At 34.1% G+C, this 25,850-nt stretch overlaps 2 protein-coding genes across 7 annotated transcripts in view; one reads left to right on the top strand and one right to left on the bottom strand.

The window, feature by feature from the left end:
• Positions 1-20: 20 nt before the first annotated feature.
• On the bottom strand, positions 21-5,786 carry LOC124428659 (alpha-(1,6)-fucosyltransferase). 4 transcript variants are annotated; one of them, XM_046973002.1, is made up of 7 exons: positions 5,575-5,786; positions 4,805-4,887; positions 3,063-3,346; positions 2,812-2,982; positions 2,506-2,724; positions 2,352-2,433; positions 21-2,280 (listed from the first exon to the last, which is right to left on the bottom strand). In XM_046973002.1, the coding sequence occupies exons 3-7, from the start codon at positions 3,296-3,298 to the stop codon at positions 1,219-1,221; spliced, it is 1,770 nt and encodes a 589-aa protein (XP_046828958.1). In that variant the 5' UTR covers positions 3,299-3,346; positions 4,805-4,887; positions 5,575-5,786; the 3' UTR covers positions 21-1,218. The 4 variants fall into 4 exon arrangements, with proteins under 4 accessions (XP_046828958.1, XP_046828927.1, XP_046828937.1 ...); XM_046972971.1 differs by lacking the exons at positions 4,805-4,887; positions 5,575-5,786 and adding an exon at positions 3,766-4,103; XM_046972981.1 differs by lacking the exons at positions 4,805-4,887; positions 5,575-5,786 and adding an exon at positions 3,408-3,732.
• Positions 5,787-5,893: 107 nt separating this feature from the next.
• LOC124428641 (maternal protein pumilio) overlaps positions 5,894-25,850 on the top strand; it is a 65,013-nt gene continuing 45,056 nt past the window's right edge. The window contains exons 1-9 of one of the 3 annotated variants that reach the window (XM_046972933.1): positions 5,894-6,797; positions 7,553-7,774; positions 7,851-7,979; positions 8,109-8,228; positions 16,403-16,535; positions 17,808-17,919; positions 18,069-18,168; positions 18,308-18,438; positions 19,890-20,244. In XM_046972933.1, coding sequence (XP_046828889.1) covers positions 6,702-6,797; positions 7,553-7,774; positions 7,851-7,979; positions 8,109-8,228; positions 16,403-16,535; positions 17,808-17,919; positions 18,069-18,168; positions 18,308-18,438; positions 19,890-20,244 — 1,398 coding nt within the window. In that variant the 5' untranslated portion in view covers positions 5,894-6,701. Of the gene's footprint in view, positions 6,798-7,552; positions 7,775-7,850; positions 7,980-8,108; positions 8,229-9,583; positions 11,206-16,402; positions 16,536-17,807; positions 17,920-18,068; positions 18,169-18,307; positions 18,439-19,889; positions 20,245-25,850 lie in introns of those variants that run through there. The other 2 variants (XM_046972926.1, XM_046972942.1) reach the window with 2 other exon arrangements.

Here is a 25,850-nt window from a genome sequence, read left to right as displayed (position 1 = left end):
ATTTTGTAATTTATAAAATATCCTCTCAAAGCTTAAATATTTATTAAAAATCAAATTGAATCTTATAATAATATAACAAATGTTATTAATGATTGGTATATAATATAAAATATATTACAATATATATAGGGTTTGTGTGCACGCGCGCATAATCCTAAATACAAATAGGCCTCTATGGCTCAGCTCGATGTTCGTGTACATTAACTATTTAACTTGTTTTTTATAAAAAGCATTTAATATTATCAATTTCAAAAGATCATCTATGTTTAAAATAATACTTAGAAATTAGTTTTAATAGACATATGAATCATGTAATACATGAATTGTACATATTGTTACGACATTGTGACTATTTTAATATAAATTGCTAAAAAACGATACAAGATATAACGTTAAAGAAGGTTCTATAAAGATGGCATTTAATTTTATTTACAAATATTGATACAACATACGAACTGACCACAGATAAAATTTTTTCCATGTGGTAGTGTACCTTATCATTAGGTTGTCGATTCAATACCTTGCATGAACATATTGCACAATGTATTGTTTGTTTTATAATTTCCTATAGACTTTCAATTATTATTACACTTTTGTTGCTTATAAGAAGTGGGATGAATATATTTTCTTTTTTCACTAGAAAAAATTAATATATAATATATAACAAATGCTACTTAAACCTCTGATGAAATTAACAATCATGCTTTTCTATATCAATAAAATTATAACAAAGTTTTCTGTACACTGCTTGCTACATAATGTTTGCTTCAAACATTTTTTTTTCTTTTTTTTTCTTTTTTTTTTTTTTTTAAATAACTTTGTTTTATATTGTAAGATTTTTTTTACAATTCATTTAACTTATCGTATTTTTTTTTCTATATTGTCAGTTGTAATGATCATATAATTGTATACAGTAATAATTTATTAATGTGTACAATTATATTTTATAACTTTCATAAATACATTCATTTGCAGCAGTGATTGCACATAAGTAAATATAATAAATTTTTCTTTATCCCAATTCGTACATATATAGAATATACAATAACTGACTCTTCTCAGTTGTAAATAGCAAAATATATACATCATGAGTCATACTATCTTTTTTTATAATATAATTTAATTAAAAGAGTAAACTACAATTCTCTGCAAGCAATTAATAAAATCTAATAAAATTATTTATATCTAATTATTTGGTTATTACCAAAATGTGATCTCTTAATTATTTTTATTTTCATGTAACATTATATCTGGATATTTTGGAAAGTCAACAGCATCAACAGGATTTTTTACTTTAAAACTAGGAAATAGTCCTGTCATACTAGTTCTGGTGTTATACCCTTTGGAATAACCATCCCAATGGTTTCCATAAACTTCAATTAAATCACCGGTCTTCAATTCCAATTCGCCATTCTTTCTCGGTTTATGATCCAAAATAGCTACATGAGGATGTGAATTTTGTCCACCGTAATAGTAAATATCATCCAATGATGCAAACTTATTGTATGCATCTGGGTAATAAGTTTGCATTAATTCATATGCAACTCTACATACTTGTGAACTAAATGTACACACTAGATAATCACATAAGGATAAAAGATGTATATCTATAATTATTCCTTGTAAAGATGAATCTGAATAACGTTTTGATACTGATGCTGTCTCAGCTATTTCTGGATCACCAATAATTTTATAATTAGGATAGCGATTTCTTGCTGTTGTAATTACTTTTGGGTCATCACTAGCCAAAAATACTCGTTTTACATCTGGCTTTGTCTCGAGTTCATCAAAATATTGATCTACCTTAGTCATATATTCATCTATATCATGATATGCTGCTTCAGTACCGACTTTATCGGTTCTACGAACATGAACGCCAACAATAGGTTTTTTGAAACCTAATTTTTCCTTAGCATTATCTAATACTTTTTGCATACTATCCTGAGGCCGCATCAAGTATTTTAACACCTGTCCAACCCACCAAACTAATGGATGACCATGAAGCTTCTTCAACCTTTCTGCTATATCTGCTGGTACACTGGGAGGTTGAAATTTTGGTTTAGGATAAACATTATCCACGATTGGCAAGGAAATAACTTGCTTAGAAGGATCACCAGGCCAATTAGCATGAGATACACCATTTGTAGATAAACATGTATCACTAAGAGGTTTAAAAACTGATTCCCAACCTTCTTTACGATATCTCCAACCTTTTGATTTGATTACAAGCGTTCGTTCCGTTCCATAAGCGACCAAAAAGCAATAAGTGATATGATGTATCTGTAATTAAATCGTTTGTCACATATATATTCAAATACTATGGTTTTACTTTGTTTTTTATCACAACTTACTTGGCAACCAAAACCACAGCCTTTATTTAAACTGCATATTAACTTCTTTGCTTTATTACAATCAGTAGGATTTTGTAGATACCTCCATAAAAAAAATATATATTAAATGCATTATAGTTTCAGTAGAAATATTTGAAACAGTATTCTACCTTACCTAAATCGACTTTGGACAAGATCCGATAATTCTTTTGCCTCTTTTTTCCGCCAGTCATTATAACCATCAGCTTTTGTTAATCTATCTAAATCCATAATAAGAGACTTCTTATGTTCCCAAATGTTACTTACAGCATCTTGAACTTCTTTTTCTTTTTGTTCAAGAGTAAATTCATCTAGGTGCTTTTTGAATTTTGTTAATTCAGCACTCATGTAATACCTATAAAGCAGTAAAGTAAAAAACATTATTACAACAATGTTAATCAATTAAATTAAATTTTTTTTCTCTTAAAAATAAAGTATATACCACATTTCCTGTACATTATTTCTTATTCTACGACGTAATTCTTCATATTCTAATGAAGGTATATGTTTAGATCCAACATGCTGATCTAATAGATCATAATAAATTGAAGCTCTATCGGCTCTTTCTTGAACAGAGCCCAAATGATCCCCTTGTATAGATTTTACTCCATCCCTAAAAATTATATTGATTTACATAATATAAAACTGTTATAATATAATATATAGATATATATATATATATTTAATATATACCTTAATATAATATTTTTTAGACCGTCATTTTGCTTCTTAAGAATCTCAAAATCATTAATCATTTGTGCTAAACGTTGAGCATTTTCTTTATTCGTAGGATTTCCATCTTGTGACGATATCGAATTTGTTTTGAAGACATGTAGAACTGATATAATTAATATTAAAAGCCATGTAGCTAGCAAAGCTATTCCTAATTTCCCTAGCCATCCAGGTCTCCCTGACCAAAATGTTGCCATTCTAAATGATTGGAATGAAAATCTTCCATTTATTGCATTTCATCACATCTGTAATTATATTTAACTTGAATTATCTATCAAAATTAGAAATAATTATTATATTACATACATTTATATTATACCATTTTCATTATCAATTGATAATATTTACTATTTTTTTAAAAGAAAATTTTTATATAAATACATGTTCACACAAACAGAATTAAATATTTTCATTAATGTGTCTTTTACTCTGTGCCAAGATAATTATCAATTATTTATTATCTTTCTGTTGATACGCAATAAATATCACACATAATATAAAAAATCATAATACTGTATAGATATATTGAATACTTAAGGTAAGCAATTCGCCATAAACATTAGAATGTATTCTCGTTACATTATCACATAAAAAATTTTGATTATTATAGATTATGCTTATCACATAATCGTTATTTAAAAAATCAATCAAATGTAGAACTTACAATTTTAAGATCAAATGGGTAGTAGCCCTATCATAGTATAATTACTTCCGCTTTTGCGTGCATGACAGCGCCATTACTTTATATCATATGTTATTTTCATCGTTTTTAGTAGATTCTACAGATTAAATGTGATTCACTAATATCGTTAAATAACTGTTTTTTTAACATTGAAAATGACTCGACTTTGGAATGCATAATTAGTTACTAGTCATTTATGTTATTTATTATTTTAATGTTTTTTTTATAGAAGTTGTTAATGTTTTGTATCAATAATTATTAGGACTATAGATAAGAATTATCACTACAAAATGTTTTATAAATAACTTTAGAATCAATTTTCTAATAAGCCTTAGCATAATAATTACTACAATTTTTGTAACGTTTATTTTTTAGAAAAATTTATGAAAACTTCAAATGTTATTTTTATTGGCAATTGTGTTATAAAATAAAAATGTTATACAACCAATGTTATTAAATATTCTATAGTTATTAACACGTGTAGTTTTATATAATCTCTATTAATTTTGTGATCATTTAATTGCATCAACCAATCAGCGAATCAGAAAAACGAATGATCTATTATAAATTCGTAAAAGGAACATACCTCAGTGTATTTCATTCGTCTAAAAACAACCAATAAAATTATAGCATTCTTAAAGAAGTATAATGATTGGTGAACGCTAAACGTATATATAAAAGCGAAAGAAAACATTGAGAATCGCAATCTTGTATTTTTCTTAAGATGGTTAAGACATATATATGTATATATATTACTAAAATGATTCCTATTGATATAAAACATAAGATATAACGTACAATCAATATAAAATTATTTGATAATAAAATAGTAAATAAAGAGAAAATATATTTTATAATTAACGAAGGAGAAAAAAAATAAATGAAAAATCGTGATAAGTATAAAAGGAAAGAGAAAAATTAAAGGTGATTACACACATTGTTTCTTTACTCGACAAAGAGAGCTTTTTGAACACGGAAATCCGCCCTTCTTCCCCTCACCCCGTACTGTTCTTCCACTTACCCTGAAATCGCGCAGGATCCTTGCGCGCGAAATACGCGTACGCCGGTGTACGGACGTCGTGTGCTGTGCCTCGCTGTACATACCTGTGAATAGTGTATTTTAAGCCTTAGTTTTTAACGAAATCTGTTATAAGTGAAGAACGCACGCGATACGAAAGGGGAAACGGAAAATAGGTTAGAAGGAAAGAACAAATCGATCAAGTTTTCTTCGGAACGATTCTTGCATTTATGTATTTATATCGAAGGCTGACTGCTTTGCTATAGATCCTTTCCCGCCGAGGTAAAAATTAACATACACGCGCGTACGCGCGCACGCACACACACACACACATACGCATACATACATATATACATACACACACATAGAGCATATACAAAAGAAAAAGAACAGAAAAAAAATAACGAATCAAGTCTTCGTATAATATAAAATATACAATAAATCATCTCATCCTCGTCTCTCTCTCCCTCTCTCTCCCTTCTATTATTTCGAGTTGGGATTAGTATTATTATATTCGATCACGGCGACGAATGGAGGATACGATTTTTATTTAACTTTTCTTTGGCCTTCTACCTCATCTTATCGTGTTTCCCCTTCGCTTTTCTCTCTCTTTCTCCCTCCGCCCTCTCTCTCTTTTTCTTTCTCTAATTGTTTTTTCAAGTTTTAAGTAAATCGCCTTCCCGAGCGAAAAATTGTATAGTTTCAGATTAGTTTAGGAATTTTCCATCATCCTTCTGTCCTCTTTTTTTCTCTCCTCTGCCTCTATCTTTTACCTTTCCTTCCGATCGAAGAATTTTTTTCATTTCGACCAAGCAGAGGTTATATTGCCGTCATCGTTGTCGTCACTGCTATTAACGGTCATATTCGTTACCTGAAACTTTTCCCAGATAACTAAAGCTGAATCCGCGTGTATTACACTTAGGTCCTCGCTTTTATATATCCCCTCTTTTCTCTTTTCCAATTCTCTATCTGGGCTGTTGTGTATTCTTCGTTGTTTGTGCGTGTGTATATTACGCGTTCTTGGTATTCACATATATATATATATATTATATACATACATACATATATATATATATATATATATATATATTCATACACAGAACAGCGCTTACGTTTACGATACAATCTTTCTCTCTCGACTTCAATCGTTCGTGCATCGCGTCTCTGTCGATGTTGTCAAAAAATCCGGCAGTAAGCGCGCGCCACAAAAGAGCAGCAGCTGCCATTGCTGGCTGCGGTGGCTGGCGTTCGCTCGCGTTCAGCAAGCGATCGTAAATATATCGCCCTTGGAGTTGTTCCTTTCTTGTCGATCGTCCTCGTTGTATCATCGTCCGTGTTGCATAGTCGCTGTTGTTGTCATAGTTGTCGTTTTTGTCATCGTCATCATTATCGTCCTCGTCGTCGTAGTCGTAGTTATAGTCGTCGACATCGTCATCGTTATTGTCGCCGTTGTCGTTGTTGTGGAAATGACAGGAAAGAGAAAGGGAGAGGGAGAGAGATAGAAAAAGAGAGATGTCACACATTTAACGCGCCACGCGTGGAACATGTTATTGCGGCAGAAACGTAGCGGACATTGAAGAGAGATCACCATCGTGCGTGGTTCGCCCAAACGCCGGTTCTTCGTTGCGGGCCTAACCTTTCGATTTACGGACGCTCGCTTGTGTGCATTTACTCGCTCGCTCATTCGTTCGCACGTTCGCTCGTTCGTTCGCTCGGTCGGTCGGTCGGTCGTACGTAAGTACGTACGTACGTACGTTCGTTCGTTCGTTCGTTCGTTCGTTCGTTCGTTCGTTGGCTCGCTCGCTCGCTCGCTCGCTCATTCGCTCGTCTTATACTATATCATTCGTACGGCGCGTGTGTGTGCCTGCGGAAGAACGGCTGCTGCGGGTTTGACAGGACGATGAAGTGGCTCGGTGCGAGCACCGCTGGCGCCGGCGGTGAACCGGCACCTTCAATACAACTGCATCATCCTTCAGCGAACGGTCACATACCCACGGTAAGAAAACAATTTTTTTCTCTTTGTTTCTATTATTTTCTCTTATTGCCCTTCTTCCTCTTTATTTCCTCTGTCTGACTGCCTATCTCTTTTTCTCTCTTTCTATCTCTTTCTCTCCCTTTCCTTCGACTCTTTATCTTTTTGCTTTCTCTCTCTTTCTCTGTCTCTCTGTCTCTCTCTCTCTCTCTCTCTCTCTCTCTCTCTTTTTTCTCTTTCTCTCTTTTTTACTTAACCTTCTTTATATTTAATGCCTTCTTCTGTTCCAATCAGAATAGGATAATGAAAACCCAAATCATTTTTCCGCAATTTTTTATTCATACAATTTATAAATATAAGCGGATTCAAATTAATGATCGATCGTTTGAGATGAGTGAGTCACTGTTGATACTTTGATTAACAAAGTTGTTAGTACATGGCATAGTATTAGATTATTGTTGTAATAATATAAAATTATATTAATTGTGTTCAAAATGGAAAGATGCAATATTAAAATGTTATATGGTTTCTAAATATTTGACTAAATTAATGCATTAGATGAATAAGTAATTTGTATTCTTCAAGAAAGAATCATATATATATGTTTAAAAACTTTTTTGATAATTATTAAGATATATTTTTGATTTATAACACAATAATAAATAAGTTTGGAGAAAATATATGTTCAGTAGTAATATCTTCAGTTTAAGTTCTGATATATTATATATATATTTAATAAGTGTCATTGTCATAACCGTGGTAATATTTATTGTTAAAAGGATGCAGAACAGTGTGGCCAAGCAATGGCTGGTGGTGATAGTATGCGAATACAACCTGGTCAGGCTCATCAGATTGGAGCTAGTAGAACTCAAGATGATGCGATGGTTGGATATGTATTTCAACGACCTACGGAACCAGAATTTAATGCACAATCTGCAAATTTCCAAACAAAACAAACTCCAAGAACATGGACGTTAGCGGACGATACTATTGTCGATAATGTAAGTAAATCATGAATGGTTTCGCTACAATGAAAGATAAATAATAAAAAATATATAATGTTTGAAATTATTTCAGAATCAAGAGAAATGGAAATATCCCATGACTAAACTCAGTATACCACAACAAAGTCAACCACAACAATTGGGTTTACAAACAATGAATAACATACATTTACCATATGAGATTCATCCTATGCAGCTTAAGGTAATTACATTATGTATGATTAATAAATGTTATTAATTTTCTTATATGTTATTGGTATAATTTTAATGAATTATTTATACGAATATTTATTAACTATTATATACATATATATATTTTATATATTTGTAGAGTGGAGCTCCTGGAGCAGAGCATTTGGTTTACCTTAACAATCAAATGACAGCCCAGCAACAAGTTGCACTTTTTCACCATCAACAACAGCAGCAGCAGCAGCAATTCAGAAATGGACAGGTGAGTACATTGTAGCGATAAAAATTAATCTTATATAAATCATTATATCATAATGATTAAGAGAAATCTAATTTTATAGAAGTGTAGATAAAGTTTAATTTTAATATATATTTTTAATTCACAAATACTCTATAGTGCAAACCAATTAAGGTATAATAATTTAATTAAAAGTTATAATTTAGCGAAAATGGCTATAATTAATATTGTTTATTGATTTATTATATATTTATCATAAATTATACAAATTTCGTCTTTATCATACTTTATAGATGTTATTTTATTATATTACACATAAATTAATTTGAACTCTTCAACTTATGCATGAATTCATATATCATTTGACATGGTATCATGATTTATTTGCACCATTAAATATATACATATGATTATTTTCTACAATTATTTACTTTCATTAAGAGCGTGTATTTAAATACACTATTTTCATATTCTTGAAACTACTGATCTATTACAAATATATTATTATGGTTAATATTATAAACTGATAATATAGTTTTTATAGTCCTAATATTGAGCAATCTGGCAATAGATAACATATTTATAATCAATTGTAAACAATACTCTTAATTTTGAAATTGAAGGATTCTTGTAAGAATGTCTATCATGAATAATTCGAAGATTAAAAATTTTAAGTATATTCAACCATAAATGAATCGATTTAGGTTATGGTTGACATAGCTTGTCATGGACAAGGCAAATCTTGCGGAAATCGTGTCAAGGTTAAAATTCAGTCATTGGTTGTCTATACTTCAAAAAGTGACTATGATAAATATTATCTACTTAAGCAAAAATTGTTATCGCTTAAGCAAGAATTCGATCGCATTCTCAAATTTCAACTATCAATTCGTATTTCGCGCGCCATTTTTCGTTAAAAAAAGACAGAATGCTTAATTTTTGGCGGTTTCTTAATCATACGTGGAAATTCGTGGATGCAAGTTTTTGATATGAAGATAATTACGTTTAAACATTAAACATCATTTTAATATTGCTGATGAAATACTTATTAAGTTTGTCAATATAAAGTATAAGACATCTTTTATCATTTTGTTTAACAGTTTTGCCGTGAATATCATGTTGACACGATTATTATTTCAATATTGTAACTTAGGCCATTTCTTTTTCTTTTAATGTTATAGAATACGATAGATCCGTCATATTTCGTTGCAACAATATCAATAATCTTTCTATGCATTAACGAGCGTATATCCTTGAATTTGCATTTCGCATTTTTTTTTTTTTTCGAAAAAAAAAAAGAAAAAAAAAATAAATTCGGACTCGTTAGTCCGAGTTTGTCCACGCGGTCAAACTTTCTTGGATTTGCCATGAGAGGGCACGTGAGGTTCAAAAGAATGGCATAACGAATCTGTTTGGATGAAGGATAGGCGCGAATTTTCTTGAAAATTCGTTGATTGGTCAAAGCGAGTAGTCGCGCGTGGTACTCGCAAATAGTGGGGTGAAGAAAGAGATATTGTCGTTTACCGTCAACGCCAGAGAGCGCTACGGTCGCGCGTCGTTCTTTGTTTCATTTAGACGATCAGTTCGTCTCGTCCAGTAGCGCAGAGAGGCCGGTCGAACAAGAAATTTTCGAGAAAACGAGGGGTGTCAAAGCTATTCTTAATAGTTCCAACGGCGCCGAACGTTACCCCGACGCTCAAAAGACGACGCGCATTCTCCGCGACATGCTAGGACGGACGTGAAGCTGTTCAGTAAACTCGTTGCGATCGATTCGCAAATCATATCCCTGGAAATAAAACGCGTATTCGCGTAGTGTAAAATAGTGTGCAAAGTGTGCGAGAGGAGAAAGGCATTGGAGGTGAACAAGAAGAAAAGGAATAGAAAGAAGAAAGTGCCGGAGGTGGAGGAGGAAGAGGAGGAAGAAGAAGAAGAAGAGGAAAAGAAAGTTGCGGTGGCGGTGGTGTAGAACGAAGAAGAAGACGAGGAAGAACGAGCGCGGAACTACGTTTAGATAGCGGCGGTAGCATCGGTATACCGAAGGTGTCGAATCGTTGAACGGGCGGACCCAAGGATTCGCCGTCTCTCGCTCCTGTCTCTTTCCCCCCTTCCTTCTGTCTTTCTCTCTCTCTCTCTCTCTCCCTCCGTGTGTGTATGTGCGCGCGCGCGTGTGTGTGTGTATGTGTGTGATGTGAGAGAGAGAGTGCGCGCGTGTGTGTCTTTTTCTCGTACCGTTTCACGTCACTAAGTCGCTCATCGGCTGGCTTGCCGGTGTCGAAGAGATACGGAACGTGCTTGTTCTCGTCCTTGTTTGTTCTTGTCCTCGAGGAAGGAAGAGAAAAAGGAAACGTACGAAACGGAAGAGAAAAGGAAGGAAGAAAGAGAAGAAAAGCAGTGCTGCAGGATAGAAGGTGGCGTAGTGCGAGTTGGATCAGCCGGCATCATCCACCCTTTCTCGTTCTCTCTTCGTAAAAGTTATTGGACGCAACGGGAGGGGGGCCGCCCTTTTACGCTAGAGTCTTCGTTTCTCGCGCGTGCTACGGAACCTCCAGCGTCTCCACCATCACCTGCTTCTTCTCTTCCTCCTCCTCCCCCTCCCCTTCCATCATCACCTCCTCCTATTCCTCATCCACCTCCTCCACCACCACCACTACTACCACCACCACCTTCATCACTTCGTCTCGTCTCGAAAAAATATATCCTTCCTTCTTCTCCCTCCTTCCCCTCTCTCCCATCGATCGAGCAGTGCATGTGAGAGAGTGCGCCGCGTCGAGTTTCTTCTCGTCCGGCGCGCGTTTGTTTGTGCTACAACGAAACGGGGTTAACGGCGAATCCAACGACGACGGCGGTGGTAGTGACGACGCAACGAGTTCTGCTTACGTCGGAGACGGTGGAGAGTTTCGGAGTAGGATACGGCCAGGGTGCAGGCACAAGCACAGGCGACTGGATGAAACCACCGGGGGATCTCTTTCTTTACTGCGACATGAAGGATCTGGGAGCCGATATGGTATTTACATCCAACGACGATGTGATCTCTTATCCTTTTTCTTTATTCCTCTCATCTCCCCCTTCCCCGCTCTCTCATTCTTTTTTTCTCTGCTCTTATCAATCGTATTTGTATTCGTATTCGTAATGAAAAGGAGGAAACGTCAAAATGCTTATCGCCAAGACGCGTCCACGAGTAGTAGTAGCCGCGTTCTTTTTTTTTTAGGTTATGGTCGTTCTAGTCGCAGTGCCATGTCGCACGGCGCATGGAAGTGTCGAAACACGCGCTCTTCGCCAATTCTCATCGGTCTTTTCTTTCTTTCTTTATTTTCGCTTTTTTTCTTCTTTTTCTCTTTTTTTTTTTTTTTTCTTTTTTACATTTGCGTCGGGATTATTTATCCTCCACCAAATCTGCCTTTTTAACTTTGTTTACATTCATTTTTTTCCCTTTTCCGTTTCGTTCCTTCTGAGACAAGAATAAATACGCGACTCAACAAATGTTTACCTTTTTATTTTTTATGCATAGTAAACACCCGAAATAAAAGTATCGAGGACTAAAATTCACGATAATAATAAAAGCTACCGAGTTTAAATTATGTTTTCGCCCATCTTCGTACTATCGACTTTTCTAGCGTTTTAAAGATTTTAGTTTTTTCTTTTTCTTTTTTTTTTTTTTTTTTTCTCATATGTACTTTCGAACGGAACGAATTTCTGTGTACATTGTGATTAGAATCTATGTAAATATAGATTATATCGAAAGAAATATGTCCAAAGTTTAATTCATTTGTATTCGATAAAAGCAATTATTATGATTTTACTGATTATTATGCTGATCGCTCGATTTATTTATTTATTTATTTATTTATTTACTCAATATAAAATTTAATGTAATACAATACTTAATATAATGCATACAAATATAAAGTCTTCAATTTAATATACAATTTGTTATAAAATTAATTAATACACATTTTATATAGGTTTAAAATAATTTTTGTTCATATATATATATATATATATATATATATATATATATATATATATATATATATATATATATATATATATTCTTTAAAACCTTTTTCATATCTTCAATGCATCGTTTGAAAAGAATTCCTTTTAAACATCATTAATATTTAATGAAATTAATTAAGCTATTAAGGTACGCGTGATAGAAAAAAATGAAAGTTACTTTTTTTTTTATATAGCATTTATAATTATTATCACTATTGATATATAATTTCTCTTAAAGTAAACAGGTTTCTATATTTTTCTTTTATTCTTTGATTTTTCTTTTTTTTAATATGTAAAATGTAATTTGCTAAAAGAAGAAATAGTTAAAATTTATTTCCAATCAAAATAAATTGAGCAGTGCAGATAATTATAATAGGGAATCAATCAAATTTGTCATTTTCTGCTTCTTATCTGTTACATTCTTTTCTTATTTATTGTTTACATTTTTTTTGAATCATAAACATTTTTCACAAATGAATATTACATTCTCTATTTTACATAAAGCTAGACATTTAAATCAACGAAAGGAAAATATAATATTTTAATAATCATTTAATATAATTTCTATTATATAATGTGTATATATATTAGTTATATATTTTCATTTAGTTTAGTTATATATATGCATATATAATAAGAGAATATATATATATATGTACATATATAATAGAGTAATATATATATAACTAAATAAAAATGTTTTTGTTTTCTATTACACGAATACATAATAATTAAGTTTACATGAGAAAATTAGCAAATTTTTGGTTGATTTTTATCCTATTTAAATTATACTTTAATGCATAAATACATAGTTTTGTTTCTATGAAATTATTTTGAATCAGCATTCATTCTATTTGTTATTATTTCGTTTGTATACTCACATCTTTGTAATATGTACGATTTGTAATTTGTATAATTTTTATATCTGGCTTCTGTCACTAAAAAAGAAAAAGAAAGAAAAGAAAAAATAGAAAAAGATATAAGAGAAGGGAAGAGAAAGGAAAATCGTGTTCTTCGAATAATTTACGTAAAATTTACATAAACAATCGAAAAGTTTAATCGAATTCTTTTGTAATGTTATCAATATCCAAAGTATCCAATGTATCCAAAGTATCTCGTTTTCGTGTAAGTTTCTCAATCAGTAAATGAGATTTATATCGTTTAAACTGAATTCTTAGAAGTCGATCATTCAAAAAAGGATTAGTATCGTAAACGAGTATTAACATTCCATAATATTGATTTGATTTCATAATATTGAAATAAGTATTAAGAAATTCATATTTATAAGAAAAAGCAAAAAAGAAAAAAAAAGAAGAAGAAGAAGAATATATAGTACGTATTATCGAGCCGTGTATAACAATAAATAATATATGACGTCATTTTATTTGTCGTTGATTTCCTAGAGTTGTGAGAAGTGATACATGCAGGTGTGACGTACACGTGTCGTTGAACCTAAACGCATCGGTCACGTTCCGTAGCCTATCACTGAATGTGTATGACAAGGACATCAGCGTGCTCGTTGTTATCATAGTAATTCTTATTTGTCGAACACTATGACGTCAAAATTCACATAATCTTAAATGTTCAGTTCCAATTATCATTATCGTCATCATCGTCATCTATAAGAGATACATAAATATCGATGTGAATTAGATTTTTTACTATTTATAAATTTGACCAATAGTAAAATTCTTAATGTATATCAACGAGACTATTGATCATAAAATAATTTCGATGAATTCATAAAATATACGTACATTAGATTAGGCTAATAAAAATTTCAAAAGCTACAAAATCGAGTGATGCGAATCTCTTTAAATGAGATTTTGGATAATGTAAACATAAGTATCAATGTAATTGAGATTCCTTTTTCAGACATATATCATTTCCATAACGAGTTTTCTTACTTTCAAAATGAATATTACTAATCATTTTCATAATGAATTTCATCAAGGTGTATGCATATGTAAAAAAAAAAGAAAAAAAAAAAAAAAAAAAAAAGAAAAAAAGGAAAGAAAAAAACGAGCTTTCTTTTTTATTATTACTAATATCGATGGAAAGAGATATAGAGTGTTTAGACATTTATAGTCAATGCGCAATAGATAAAAAAAAGAGAGAGAAAGAAAGAAAGAGATGGAGGGAATTTGCTTCCTTCGTGTGGTTGCTCCTCCAACGCGCGGACAGTGGCCGTGACCCGTGGCCGGGGGCCTGGGGAGGGGTCGGTGGCCCCGTAGCTGTTTAGCGACGTCCACGCTGCGCGTCGGAAGACCGACCGCCTGTGGTCGCGGTGGTGGGAGTAGACGGCTAGGCGCGTAGTGGTGGGGGTACCCGACGTTTCTCTCTCTCTCTCTTTCTCTCTAGTGGGTGGACGCGCCTGGCAGGGAAGCAGTCGCACGGAGGGTGCGGGTCCTAGCGCCCCGTCCTCCTTCGACGCGAACGGTAGCGCGACGGAGAAACGATTTCAAGGGAGGAGGAGGAGGATATTGCCGTCATTCTCTTTCTCTCCCTCTCTCTCTCTCTCTCTCTCTCTCTCTCTCTCTCTCTCTCTCTCTCTCTCTCTCTCTCATACGCCGCGATGTGGAAAGCGTCTCCACCGGCCGGCGTCGCGGTCGATACTCGCGGCATATCATCCCCGGCTGACCGAGCCTTACCCTTACTCTCTTCTCCTTACTTTAGATTATATTCACAAGTTTTGATCGATGTGAAACGTTTCGTCGAAACCGTTCGATCTCTCTCTCTCTCTCTCTCTCTCTCTCTATATATATATATATATATCTTTCTATCTATTTCTTTCTTTCTCTTTCTCCTCCCTTTATTTCTTTCGTTTTGTCTGCGCCGAATGAAAACGTTCTTTTTAAATTCAGATCACGTATCACAGATTTTTCTCTTTTGAATATCGAGATAGGTTTTTCGAATGTTGAATTACAACGAACTGCACTTTTTTCTTGTTTTTTTTTTTTTCTCTGTTTTATTTTCCCTCTTATTTACCAACGGTATCCTCACAACATCGGTCCCTTATCGTTTGATTTATCGATATACTTAACGAAGTTACCGATTCGTTTCGTCGTTTTCGAGATGAATTGATTGACAAATAGAAGGATTTGATAAAAATCGAACGAGTTATGCGGCTTTGTAAACCGGTTAGAATCCCACAGGAAAAATGATCGATCGAAAGGGACGAGATATGGGCTCCTATCGCGTACAACAAACATGAACCAAGCTGGACTATCTCTTTTCGGCTTTTGCATTAGACGTTTTGTTTTATACTTTTTTTTTCATAATATTAATATGCATGATAGTAAAATGAATTTTTTTTTTAAGTTCACGATTAATATGTTTAAAACAATATTCATAGTTAACGAACAAAATCTGATTAGCATCTTGGATATGATTTTTCATTTAGTAGTGACTTTTTCGTCCAGTTTTTTCTTTTTCTTTTTTTTTTTTTTTTGTTCACGTAAAATTATTCAACTTTGTTTAACAGTATATTATAAGATGTACTATACAAAAGTATAGTAATATTTATAATTATAATTATTATATGAAGGTATTATTTTTAATAAAAGTTTTTTTTATGTATGAAAGCACGTGTTCATAGCTATGCATTCGTACGTTCGAAATATATTACATTGAACTATCACGTACATACCTATGTATGTACATATGTATATATACTATTCATGTTATATATCGTAACATTGTCACGGCACACACGTATCGGGATACACCTGTATACAGAATTCCGAGATCCTCCTGCGTCTTTCCGTGCTTCTCTTCTCCTCGATTCTCTTTTTACCGCGTTCTATTACGTCATGGATCTTAAGTTGCGCGAGGTTAGGATCTGTGCGGTGCAACGGCCCCTCGGCGAGGAACTATAGTTGAGTCCCGAATGGAATCTCTGTATTTTTTCGTGTTACTACCTAGAACAGGTGCGATTTATATGAATATACGATGATTAAATTAATGTTATATTCAATCAATTTTGTGTTATTGAAACTGTATTTTCAAAAAAAGAAAAATGTATATATATATGTATTTATATATTTATATATTTACATATAAAATAAAAAGGAACATATGTAAAATGTAAACAAGTATTGATCTAGTAGTTTTCATCAATTTATTTATATGCATCAATTTTGAATTTGTACAATCTTTGACCTCTCTCTTGAGAATCTTATATGACTTCCTTTTTCTTGTTTTAGATCGCTCCCTCGGCAAAAAAGCTCTGGGGTGTGGACGAAGGCGGCTCCAAGGACGAGGGTGGCGTAAAAGGTGGTGGGATACTTCACCTGGGAGACCACCAAATGTGGCGAGATTCTACTTGGAGCACCTCAGGTAATTCATCCATAATTTTCATATTTTCATTTGTTGCATTTTAAATGATCGATCTTGTCGATCTGGACTATATCAAGTATTCATTTTAATTTTAATATCTTCATTCGTTAAATTTGAAATGCTCCGATTTTGTCAATTTGGGGGACCATATTAAATATTAATTCTAATTTTAATACCTTCATTTGTTGTTACATTTCAAATGATTTCATTCTATACTGTGTCGACTTGTTGGACCATCTCAAATATTCATTGAAATTTCGCTACCTTCATTCGTTACCCCAACTTAAATGATATTTTCTGTCGATCTTATCCTTGTTATTCCTTGATACTTATCTCACTAAAACGTCAACGTGTTTATGTGTATTTAAAAATATTAATTTATGTATTCGATCGATCGATAATTCTAATCGATCCAATGGTCGATTGGTGTCGAATTTAAATAAGATTGATATTTATTTAGCGACGATATACCTTTAAAAAGCATATGGGTATATGAAAAATGAGTTTGATTATTGATTGCAAAATCTATGATTAAAATTAATAGAGCCTTTCCCTTTCCCAGGATTGGTTGGTTTCACTTTCGTTACATTTTACGACAAGAAATAATTTCACTATATTGTTGGCGTCCTTTCTAACTCTACTAAGACACCTGATGAAGAATAAGACGGGCGCGCTTCTCGGTACCGTTGGCACGTTGGGGCGCGCGAGAGTGGCAGCGTGTTGCGAAACTGAACACTTGATTCCGCGACTTGAACGTGCACATGCGAGACGGTCCTGCGTGTGCGCCGCCTCCTCACGAGGATGGGTGCAACGCGGCTGTTGCTATGGCGACAGACGCCCGGCATCGGCATCGAGGGCGGCGGTATAGGGGCAATGTCCCAACAACGCCAGGGACGTGCCTACCGATCCACCCTATGAGAATCTTCAACCCTCTCCCACCTTTTTTATTTTTTTATTTTTTTTTTAAACCCTTTCGAGTCTCCCTTCGATCAACGAACATTCCATTGTTAGGGGAAGAAGGGTTTTGCTAATTTTTTATATCATATCAAATCAATTCCCCGAATCATCGAAATCGTTTTACTCAGCCATTTCTTATAGGTTCTAATTTATATATGCTTTTTAAGATTACAAAGTTATGCCTTTTTAAATTTTTTATTGTCGTTGTTGAATACAAATTGTTTTTAAACAAGAAATGTAATAATTTTTGTATATATCAATATATAATCTTTTTAATCTCCTTTTGTTTTTTCTTTTGACTTCTAAATTTTCTAGATCATGCAGTGTCACAACCAATATCAATGGGTACGGGTAGACGTGTGGGTGTTGGGACCGGATATCATCATCAAACTTCAGAAGTTGGGACAGTTCTTAGTCCTAGAAGCAGGTTGGTCAAACGTTACGAGATTTAATGATAAAATAGAATATTTAATTACCATTGAAATTTAATTGTGATATAATTTTTGATATTTCAAAAACTTTATTATATTAAACTATGTTTATTTATTTATTCATTTTTTTTTTATTTTTTTTTAGTGAAACGGGTGGATTGGGAGTTAAAATGGTTGAATATGTTCTTGGTTCAAGTCCCACAACACCGAAAGATTTAGAACCTCGAATGGTCTCTCTTAGATTGGTAAGCTTGGCAAATGATGATAAAGTCTTTTTAGTTTATTTTAAAATAAAAAATATACATCTATATATATATATATAATAATAATAAATTTATATATGTATATATATTTATACTTATATATATTTTGTATTCAATGTAGAATACGGACACAGATAAAAAGGAAAAAGACAAAGGATCTGCTAGTCCTTTTGATAGTTCGAAGGATGATACTGGTCCACAAGGAAATGGATTAGCATCACAGAATGGTCTCGATGATGATAAAGGTTTCAAGTGAGTATTGAACGATGGAAATGAAAAGAAACTTTCGTAGGGTGTACTCGGCTTTCATTGATTTCATTGATTTCATTTGAAAGTCACTGAAGTATTTAGAATGCAGGAACTTGTTTTCCTGGAACACTTTCATAATTCTATAGAAAGAAATAAGTGTAAAAGTGAATGAATGAATATCAACGATATTGAGATATATTGATACGTGAACTGAAGAAACGTATAGTAAAATTAAAACTGTTAATAATGTACGAATAGCCTTGATTATATATAACTATTTTTACGTGTCACATACTTGGGAAGATTTATCAGTTTCGCCGGACGCGCCAAGAAAGAAGAGTGTTATAACGGGTACTTGTCAAGGGCGTGGAAATTGGAAGCTTTGCTTGTTTGTGCTGCTGATGCTGCTTGCTTGTTGGGGGGTTGCACGCGGTCGACAGTATCGCGCGCGCACGTGTTCTCTATCGTTGTCTCTTTTCGTTAGGTAGCGCCATCTGCGACGGCGGGGTCAGTACTCCTTTAAAAAAAACATTACCGACATTTCCGTACGATAAGTTTTCTTCTTTTCAGTCGATACGTAAGCTTACGAGTATTTCGATCGATTAAGAATATTTAAATCCCTCGTAATTTTCGTATTCTTTTATAATACATATTTAATATTATTCTATTCGTCTTTATTTAATAATTTATGTATAGAATATTTTATTAATTTAGTCATTTACTTGCCAATTAATTATTACAAGATGATGACGAACTTTGTAATTACGTTCTGTCATTTGCTTTGCAATTATGCTAAATGTACCGTTATTTGTAGAGAATAATTTTACAAGTACGATGGAATATTTTAAAACTGATTATATTTTAACGTGAAATTAAAATTCAAAGGCTCGATCATGCGAAAACAACCACATTGTAATCTTCGATTTTATTTCTTGTTTTTTACTATTCTTTCTTTCTTCTTCTTCTTCCTCTTCTTATCTTTTTTAAGAATGGAATCTTGTACTCGATAAAAAACATGCTTAATTATTCTTATCATAAATAACAGAGCGTTTATGGAAATGGTACTTTGTTTCTTGCGCATTATTAATTATAAAGCTACATTTCCTTCTTTTTTCTTCTCTCTCTCTCTCTCTCTCTCTCTCTCTCTCTCTCTCTCTCTTTCTCTCTCTCTCTTTTTTTTGTAGAAAAATATGTTACACGTGTCACAAGCAACAATGCGGTCCCTGACATTTACCACGATGGGTTTCTTAGTATCTGGAGAAACTACGTCATTCTCTTTTTATAGAAAATACATGGTCTTCTATCGTATATTTCTTATTTTAATGATACGATCGATGATTATTTTAATGAATTCTCATAAAAATAAAAATCTTGTTTTCAATTAAACTGATCATTGTATAATTTTCTCCGTTATTAATTTATTTATTTTTCTTTGTTTTTTTTTTTTTTTTCAGTCGTACACCAGGTAGTCGTCAACCATCCCCGGGTGAAGAAGAATTTCAAAAAAATGCTGCAGCAACGTTAGCAGTGAGTGCTGGCGGTGGTGGTGTAGTTTTGTTAAAACCAGGTGTCGATGTTGTTGGAAGCGAGGAACATTTTATGGCAGCGTTTGCTCCTGCACCACCACATCATCTTCAACATCATCAGGCACCACCTACGCATCATCTACAACATCCTCATTCTCACGCGGCACAACTTTTTGGGGCGCAGGCGCCACCACCCCCGCAAGCTCCACCACCCTCTCAGCAACAACAACAACAGCAAGGCCCTCCTCAACCACAAGACACTACAACTCATTTTGATGTACAGGTAAGTGTCTATTTATTTCTTCATTTTTCTTTATAATTTGTATAGATATTTTATTTTATTCTCTATCGTTGGATAGAACATCTGCAAATATGCTGTGTGTGATTATTTATGCGACGTGTCAATGATCGAAAAGAAGAATTTTATTGAAACGTTTACCTATGTCGATGTGAATTTTAATTCGCACGATATAAAAACGATGTGCTGCTTAGAAAGTAACGAATATTGTTTGAAATTTCAACAATTATTACGATATCTATATGGAGAAAGAAGGGACTAATTAAATTACATAGTTTTATCAAATTCTAACGATGAAATGTTAGAAATATCTATCATGTTTTACAAACAAGCATCGTTATTGTATGAACGAAAAAAGAAAGAAAGAAATTGTCTTGATCTTATATACCAAGAACATATATATATATATGTGTGTGTGTGTGTGTATATTGGGGTCTTGACGTTCATAGTTAACGCAATTACCTACTTACCCCTTATTATTTTTCACGATGAAATATTCCAGCGATTATTATCGTACATATGGCAATTAATCGCACGAATTTATGATTATTATGATAATACTATTAGAAACGTATAAACCGTAATTAATATTACGACAATAGTTTCGTAGCAAGTGCGCGTCAGTTAGCAGCGTCATTGTCAAAGAGAAATATAATTAGACGATTTATGCGTACTTTAAGAATGGAAAAGAAAGATATACATAACATAAATATTATGCGTTGGCAAATGCGTTTGAAAATCTTCTCCTTTCTTTCTTTTGTCCTCGTCCTTTTGAGTAATAGACGTAAACTACAATGAACGTGGCGATTAACTTTATCTCTTTCTATTTCTTTATTTCTCTCTCTCTCTTTCTTTCTCTCTCTATCTCTCTCTCTATCTCTCTCTCTCTCTTCTGAACAGAGAAAAATCACATCTAATTAAATATTTCCTTGGAGAGATAAGTCTGTAAGTTTCCTTTCGACACGAGCGAAAATAAGCGATATCAAAGATATTTGCATATACCGGATGAATTCGTACGACAAAGGAATTTAGGAGCGGGTGAGAGGGAGCTACGAAGAGAAGGAGAACGAAGAACGACCTTGTCCTGCGGCGCAGACAAACGTATAAATCATAGAGTGACAGTCTCTCGACGTCTACTTCCAAACCCATTCGGAAAATAGAACGGTCGATATATGTCTAACCACTTTGTCGACATTCGCACGGGTTCATAGACAACGTACATATATATATATATATATATATATATATATATATATATATATATATAATACATTCATACTCATCTCTTACGAGTTACCAAATTGTTCACATCTATGTATGCATGTATATATAATATCGGCAAATGCTTCTCTCCATTCGCTAGATTCTACGAAACATGAATCGCAAATCGTCTGAACGTCACTTTTTTTTTTATATATATATACACACACACACACATATATATATATATATGTATATATGTATATATAAAAAGCTTCATTGTAATCTTTTCTGTTGCAATCGTATGATAGACGATTGAAAATTTCTTGCTCTACTACGATTAGACGCGCTTTCCTTTCAAGAACAGCTGTACGAAAGAAAAGAATGAGATCCTTACATTCCTATCAGCGACGTAATATCTCTCTCTCTCTCTCTCTCTCTCTCTTTCTCTTTGTCTCTATCTCTGTCTCTGTCTCTCGCACATGCGCGCTCTTGGTGAAAACGAGGCTTTAGAACCCTTCCGGCACGAACCACGTGAGGAAGGATTAGTCCGGATAGGACGGCAGAAAGAGTAGCGGGGAACGAATAAATCGAGGTCGATTCAAGTTTTCTCGCGGAACCTTGAAGCTTTCGAAGAGCGAAAGTCGACAGATTCTGAGAAGCATCCTGCTTGGACCACTTTGATATATTCTCCTTGACAAATCCACCAGTTCTTCTACTTCTTCTTTCTTCTTCTTCTTCTTCTTCTTCTTCTTCTTATTTTTTTTCTTCTTTCAACGTTTTTAACGTGGTCAAACTGCTTTCCTATTTCTTCGATTTATATGGTTTTTCATTAAAATACGATTCCCTTATCTACGTCTTTCATTTAACTTCATCGAATCTTATCTTGTTTTTTAAACATATTTTTGGTTGATCACATCTTTATATCTTTTGTTTTTTTTTTGTTTTTCTTTTTTGTTAATATATCATTTAGCTACTGCATAAAATTTTATTCAATATATGACATTTTAATAACGAATTGAACAAAAAAAAATCCATTTTGTATACTAAAATTATTTGAACACGGACTTATTTTTTTTTATTTTATTTTATTTTATTTTATATCCTTCTTTTTCTCATTTAAAACTTCTTGTCTGTTCGTTATACCCAATATTTTATATAAAATAGCTTGTTTTTTTTTTCCGTCTTATAAGATCGTCAAATAAAATACATAGCCCCATGGGTATTTGAAATGACAGTATTAATTGTTGGATCATTCTGCATAAACATAAAAAAACATTATCTGTGAACGAAATGCCTTGAGATCCTGCTAAAAATGTCAAATAGCCAATAAATTCGTTCGTTGGAATTTATAGCTGCTTTTTTCTTTATTTATTCCTTTCTTTTTTATTTTTCTTTTTTTTTTACCCATCTCTCGAAATCGTATTACATCATTCATTAATCAATTAAAGATAATCCTTGAATGAAAGACATTTTTAATAATGTGCAATTTCGCATGCCTTCTCTCTCTCTCTCTCTCTCTCTCCTTTCTCTTTCTCTATCTCTATCTTTTTCTTTCACGTATATGTCATCCCTGAAATTACCACCACAACCGTCCTGAAGATCGTCACGAAGAGATTTAGCAAGCGCATAGTCGGTTAATATCGTTCTAAGGAAGGAAGCACGCTTGAATTTTCCACGTGGCTCGCGATACGCACAGGTGCTGCAGCTAACATTCTCTATCCTTCTTTCTCTTCCTCCTCCTCCACCACTTCCATCTCTTCCTCCTCCGTCTCCTCCTTCTCCTTCTCTTTTCTCTTTCTCTCTCTTACCTTTCTCACCGCTTTTTGCTCTTTTTCGTTCTCATCGTACGCTCGAATGAAATCGCAGAAAATCGCTTTTAGCGAAGGGGAGATCGTGAAAAAAAAGAAAGAGAGAGAGAGAGAGAGAAAAAAAAGAAATGTTTAACCGCGTTTAACTCACGTTTTGAAAAGTCTGCGTTAGATGAAGGTCATCTACTTTCGAAGATCTCTCCTTCAGGTTCTCTTTTTGTTTTTTTTTTCCTCGATGTTATGGCATCGAGTAACGTTATGTCAACGAGAATCTCGCGAGATATCGACCTTCCGTTTATATTCTCTTTCTCTTTCTCTCTCTCTCTCTCTCTCTCTCTCTCTCTCTCTCTCTCTCTCTCTCTCTCTCTCTCTTCCCCCCCACCTATTCCTACCTCCCATTTCTCTCCCTTTCTCTTTCTCCTTTCCCGTTTATTCTCTAGCTTTTTTTTTTTCAAGTCTTGCACTTGATGGTGGCTGCTGGTGCACGTTGCTTCGATATGTGCTTACATAAAAATAGAACTCCGAACAGAGAGAAAGAGAAGCGAGAGAGGAAGAGAGAGAGAGAGAGAGAGAGAGAGAGAGAGAGAGAGAGAGAGAGAGAGAGAGAGAGAGAGAGAGAGAGAGAGAGCATTATGTCGGGATTTATGCAAGAACGTGCATGCGCTTGTTTGCTTCTCTCTCTCTCTCTCTCTCTCTCTCTCTCTCTCTCTCTCTGTATATGTGTGTTTTTGTGAGTAGAGGGAAGTTGTGCTAGTAGGAAAAGTGCGTGGACGCATGAGACGAGTCGTTCTCTGATCGTGTTATTACGCGAAGGCTCGTGCTTAGCAGTGCATGAAGCGATTCCCAGACCTCGTTTCCTCTCTCTCCCCACTCTTTTACACCACCCTCTCTTTCCTCTCTCTCTCTCTCTCTCTCTCTCTCTTTGTCTCTGTCCCTCTGTCTATATTCTTCTCCTTCTTTCTCTTCTTGGACGCAAAAAGAACGACAAAGTCGACGAAGGCAAAAGATGGATAGATAGATGAGAGAAAAAGAGAATGTGTGAGAGAGAGAGAGAGAGAGAGAGAGATGCAGAGAGTCGAAGAAGACACTGTTAAAGGTGTAGACTTATACACTGGCGCACATTTAGAAGGGATCGGGTTGTTGACTCACTGCCCATTCAGCATAAAGTGCAACGACTTCCTCCGATGAAAATCTGTATCATCGCCCGAAGGCGCGCACATCTTTTTTCTCAGCTGGTGCGCCGGGGATTCCGAGTGATTTTCAACGAAGTCGTCTCGGTCAGAGATTCCACATTTTCACCTTGATTATTCGTCTTCGTCTGTTTTTTTTTACTTCTCCGGATTTTTCTCTTCTCTCTCTCTTTTTTTTTTTTTTCTTTTTCGCTAACCTCCTCATCATCCTCAACCCCCCCCCCAAGATCTAGATTCTTTGGCAGCACTCTTCTAAAATTTTTTCTTCCGATATCTCCAATTCGACGTTCGTGTGAACAATTTTCTTCGACGCGAGTAAAGAAATAATTTCCTTTGTAGATCCTTATTGATCATAAAAACGTTCGAAGAGCTAATCAAATTTATACCACGTTCCTTTTTATATATCCCAATCGACTTTACGACGAATTCGGTTGCTAACTCTAGAAACATACCGAAGAGATATGATGATGGTATATGAGGCCAAAAGCTTGTCAGTCATTCTAAGATATTTTTGGTATGTCTTTACATAATCGTCGTTATGTACGCACATCTTACAAGGTCGTTAGTCCTTCTTCTTCTTCTTCTTTCTTCTTATATTTGATCGTTCGCGAAAACGATAATGATTGATAATTGATGATGATGGTAATGGTAATAATGGTGGAAGGCAGCGATGATGGTGATGATGGATGATGATGGTGTTAGGAACATTCGTTTGATTTGTCGGTAAAGGAGAAATCAGAGAGAAAGTCAGTGAAGAAGAAACGAGAAAATTCTAACGAAGAAACGAATCATTTTTGATACCTTCGAAGGAAGATTTTTTTTTTCTTTCTTTCCTTTTTTTTTTCCAGGAGTATTTAGAAACAATGGGCGTCGCGAAGCGCGGTTGGCATCATTACCAGTACAATATTCTGCGTTCCATGTTGAAGACGACACTCCAGGCTGAATTATTAATGAAAAGAGAGATCATTAGTCTGAGAAGAACGGTCGCAGTAGCTCTCTCTCTCTGTCTCTATCTCTATCTATCTATCTATATCTCTTTCTCTCTCTCTCCGTGGGTGGGCGCGCACGCGGTGTAGGTCCTAATTAAAATCTCGGATCGGCCACGAAGTCGAATCTAGGCTAGAAACTAACTCGAGGTGGCCACTCCACCTTCACCTCCAACCCTTCGTTTCTTCTCGCTTCTGACGTTGTATATATGGGACTCTCTTCGTAGACTAATACTAGGGAACATACTGAAATCCGTGACCAAGTGCTAGATTTGGCAAAAGTCGAGCCATTTTAAATATTTCTTCTTCTTTTTCTTCTTTTCTCTCTCTCTCTCTCTCTCTCTCTCGACGATGCGTTGATAAATAAAAACGCAACAGCGAACCCTTTTTCTTTCTTCCTTTTT

Source organism: Vespa crabro, chromosome 1, assembly GCF_910589235.1.
Source record: "Vespa crabro chromosome 1, iyVesCrab1.2, whole genome shotgun sequence".
In the NCBI taxonomy this organism is placed as follows: domain Eukaryota; kingdom Metazoa; phylum Arthropoda; class Insecta; order Hymenoptera; family Vespidae; genus Vespa; species Vespa crabro.
This window is presented reverse-complemented; position numbering and strand designations above follow the sequence as displayed.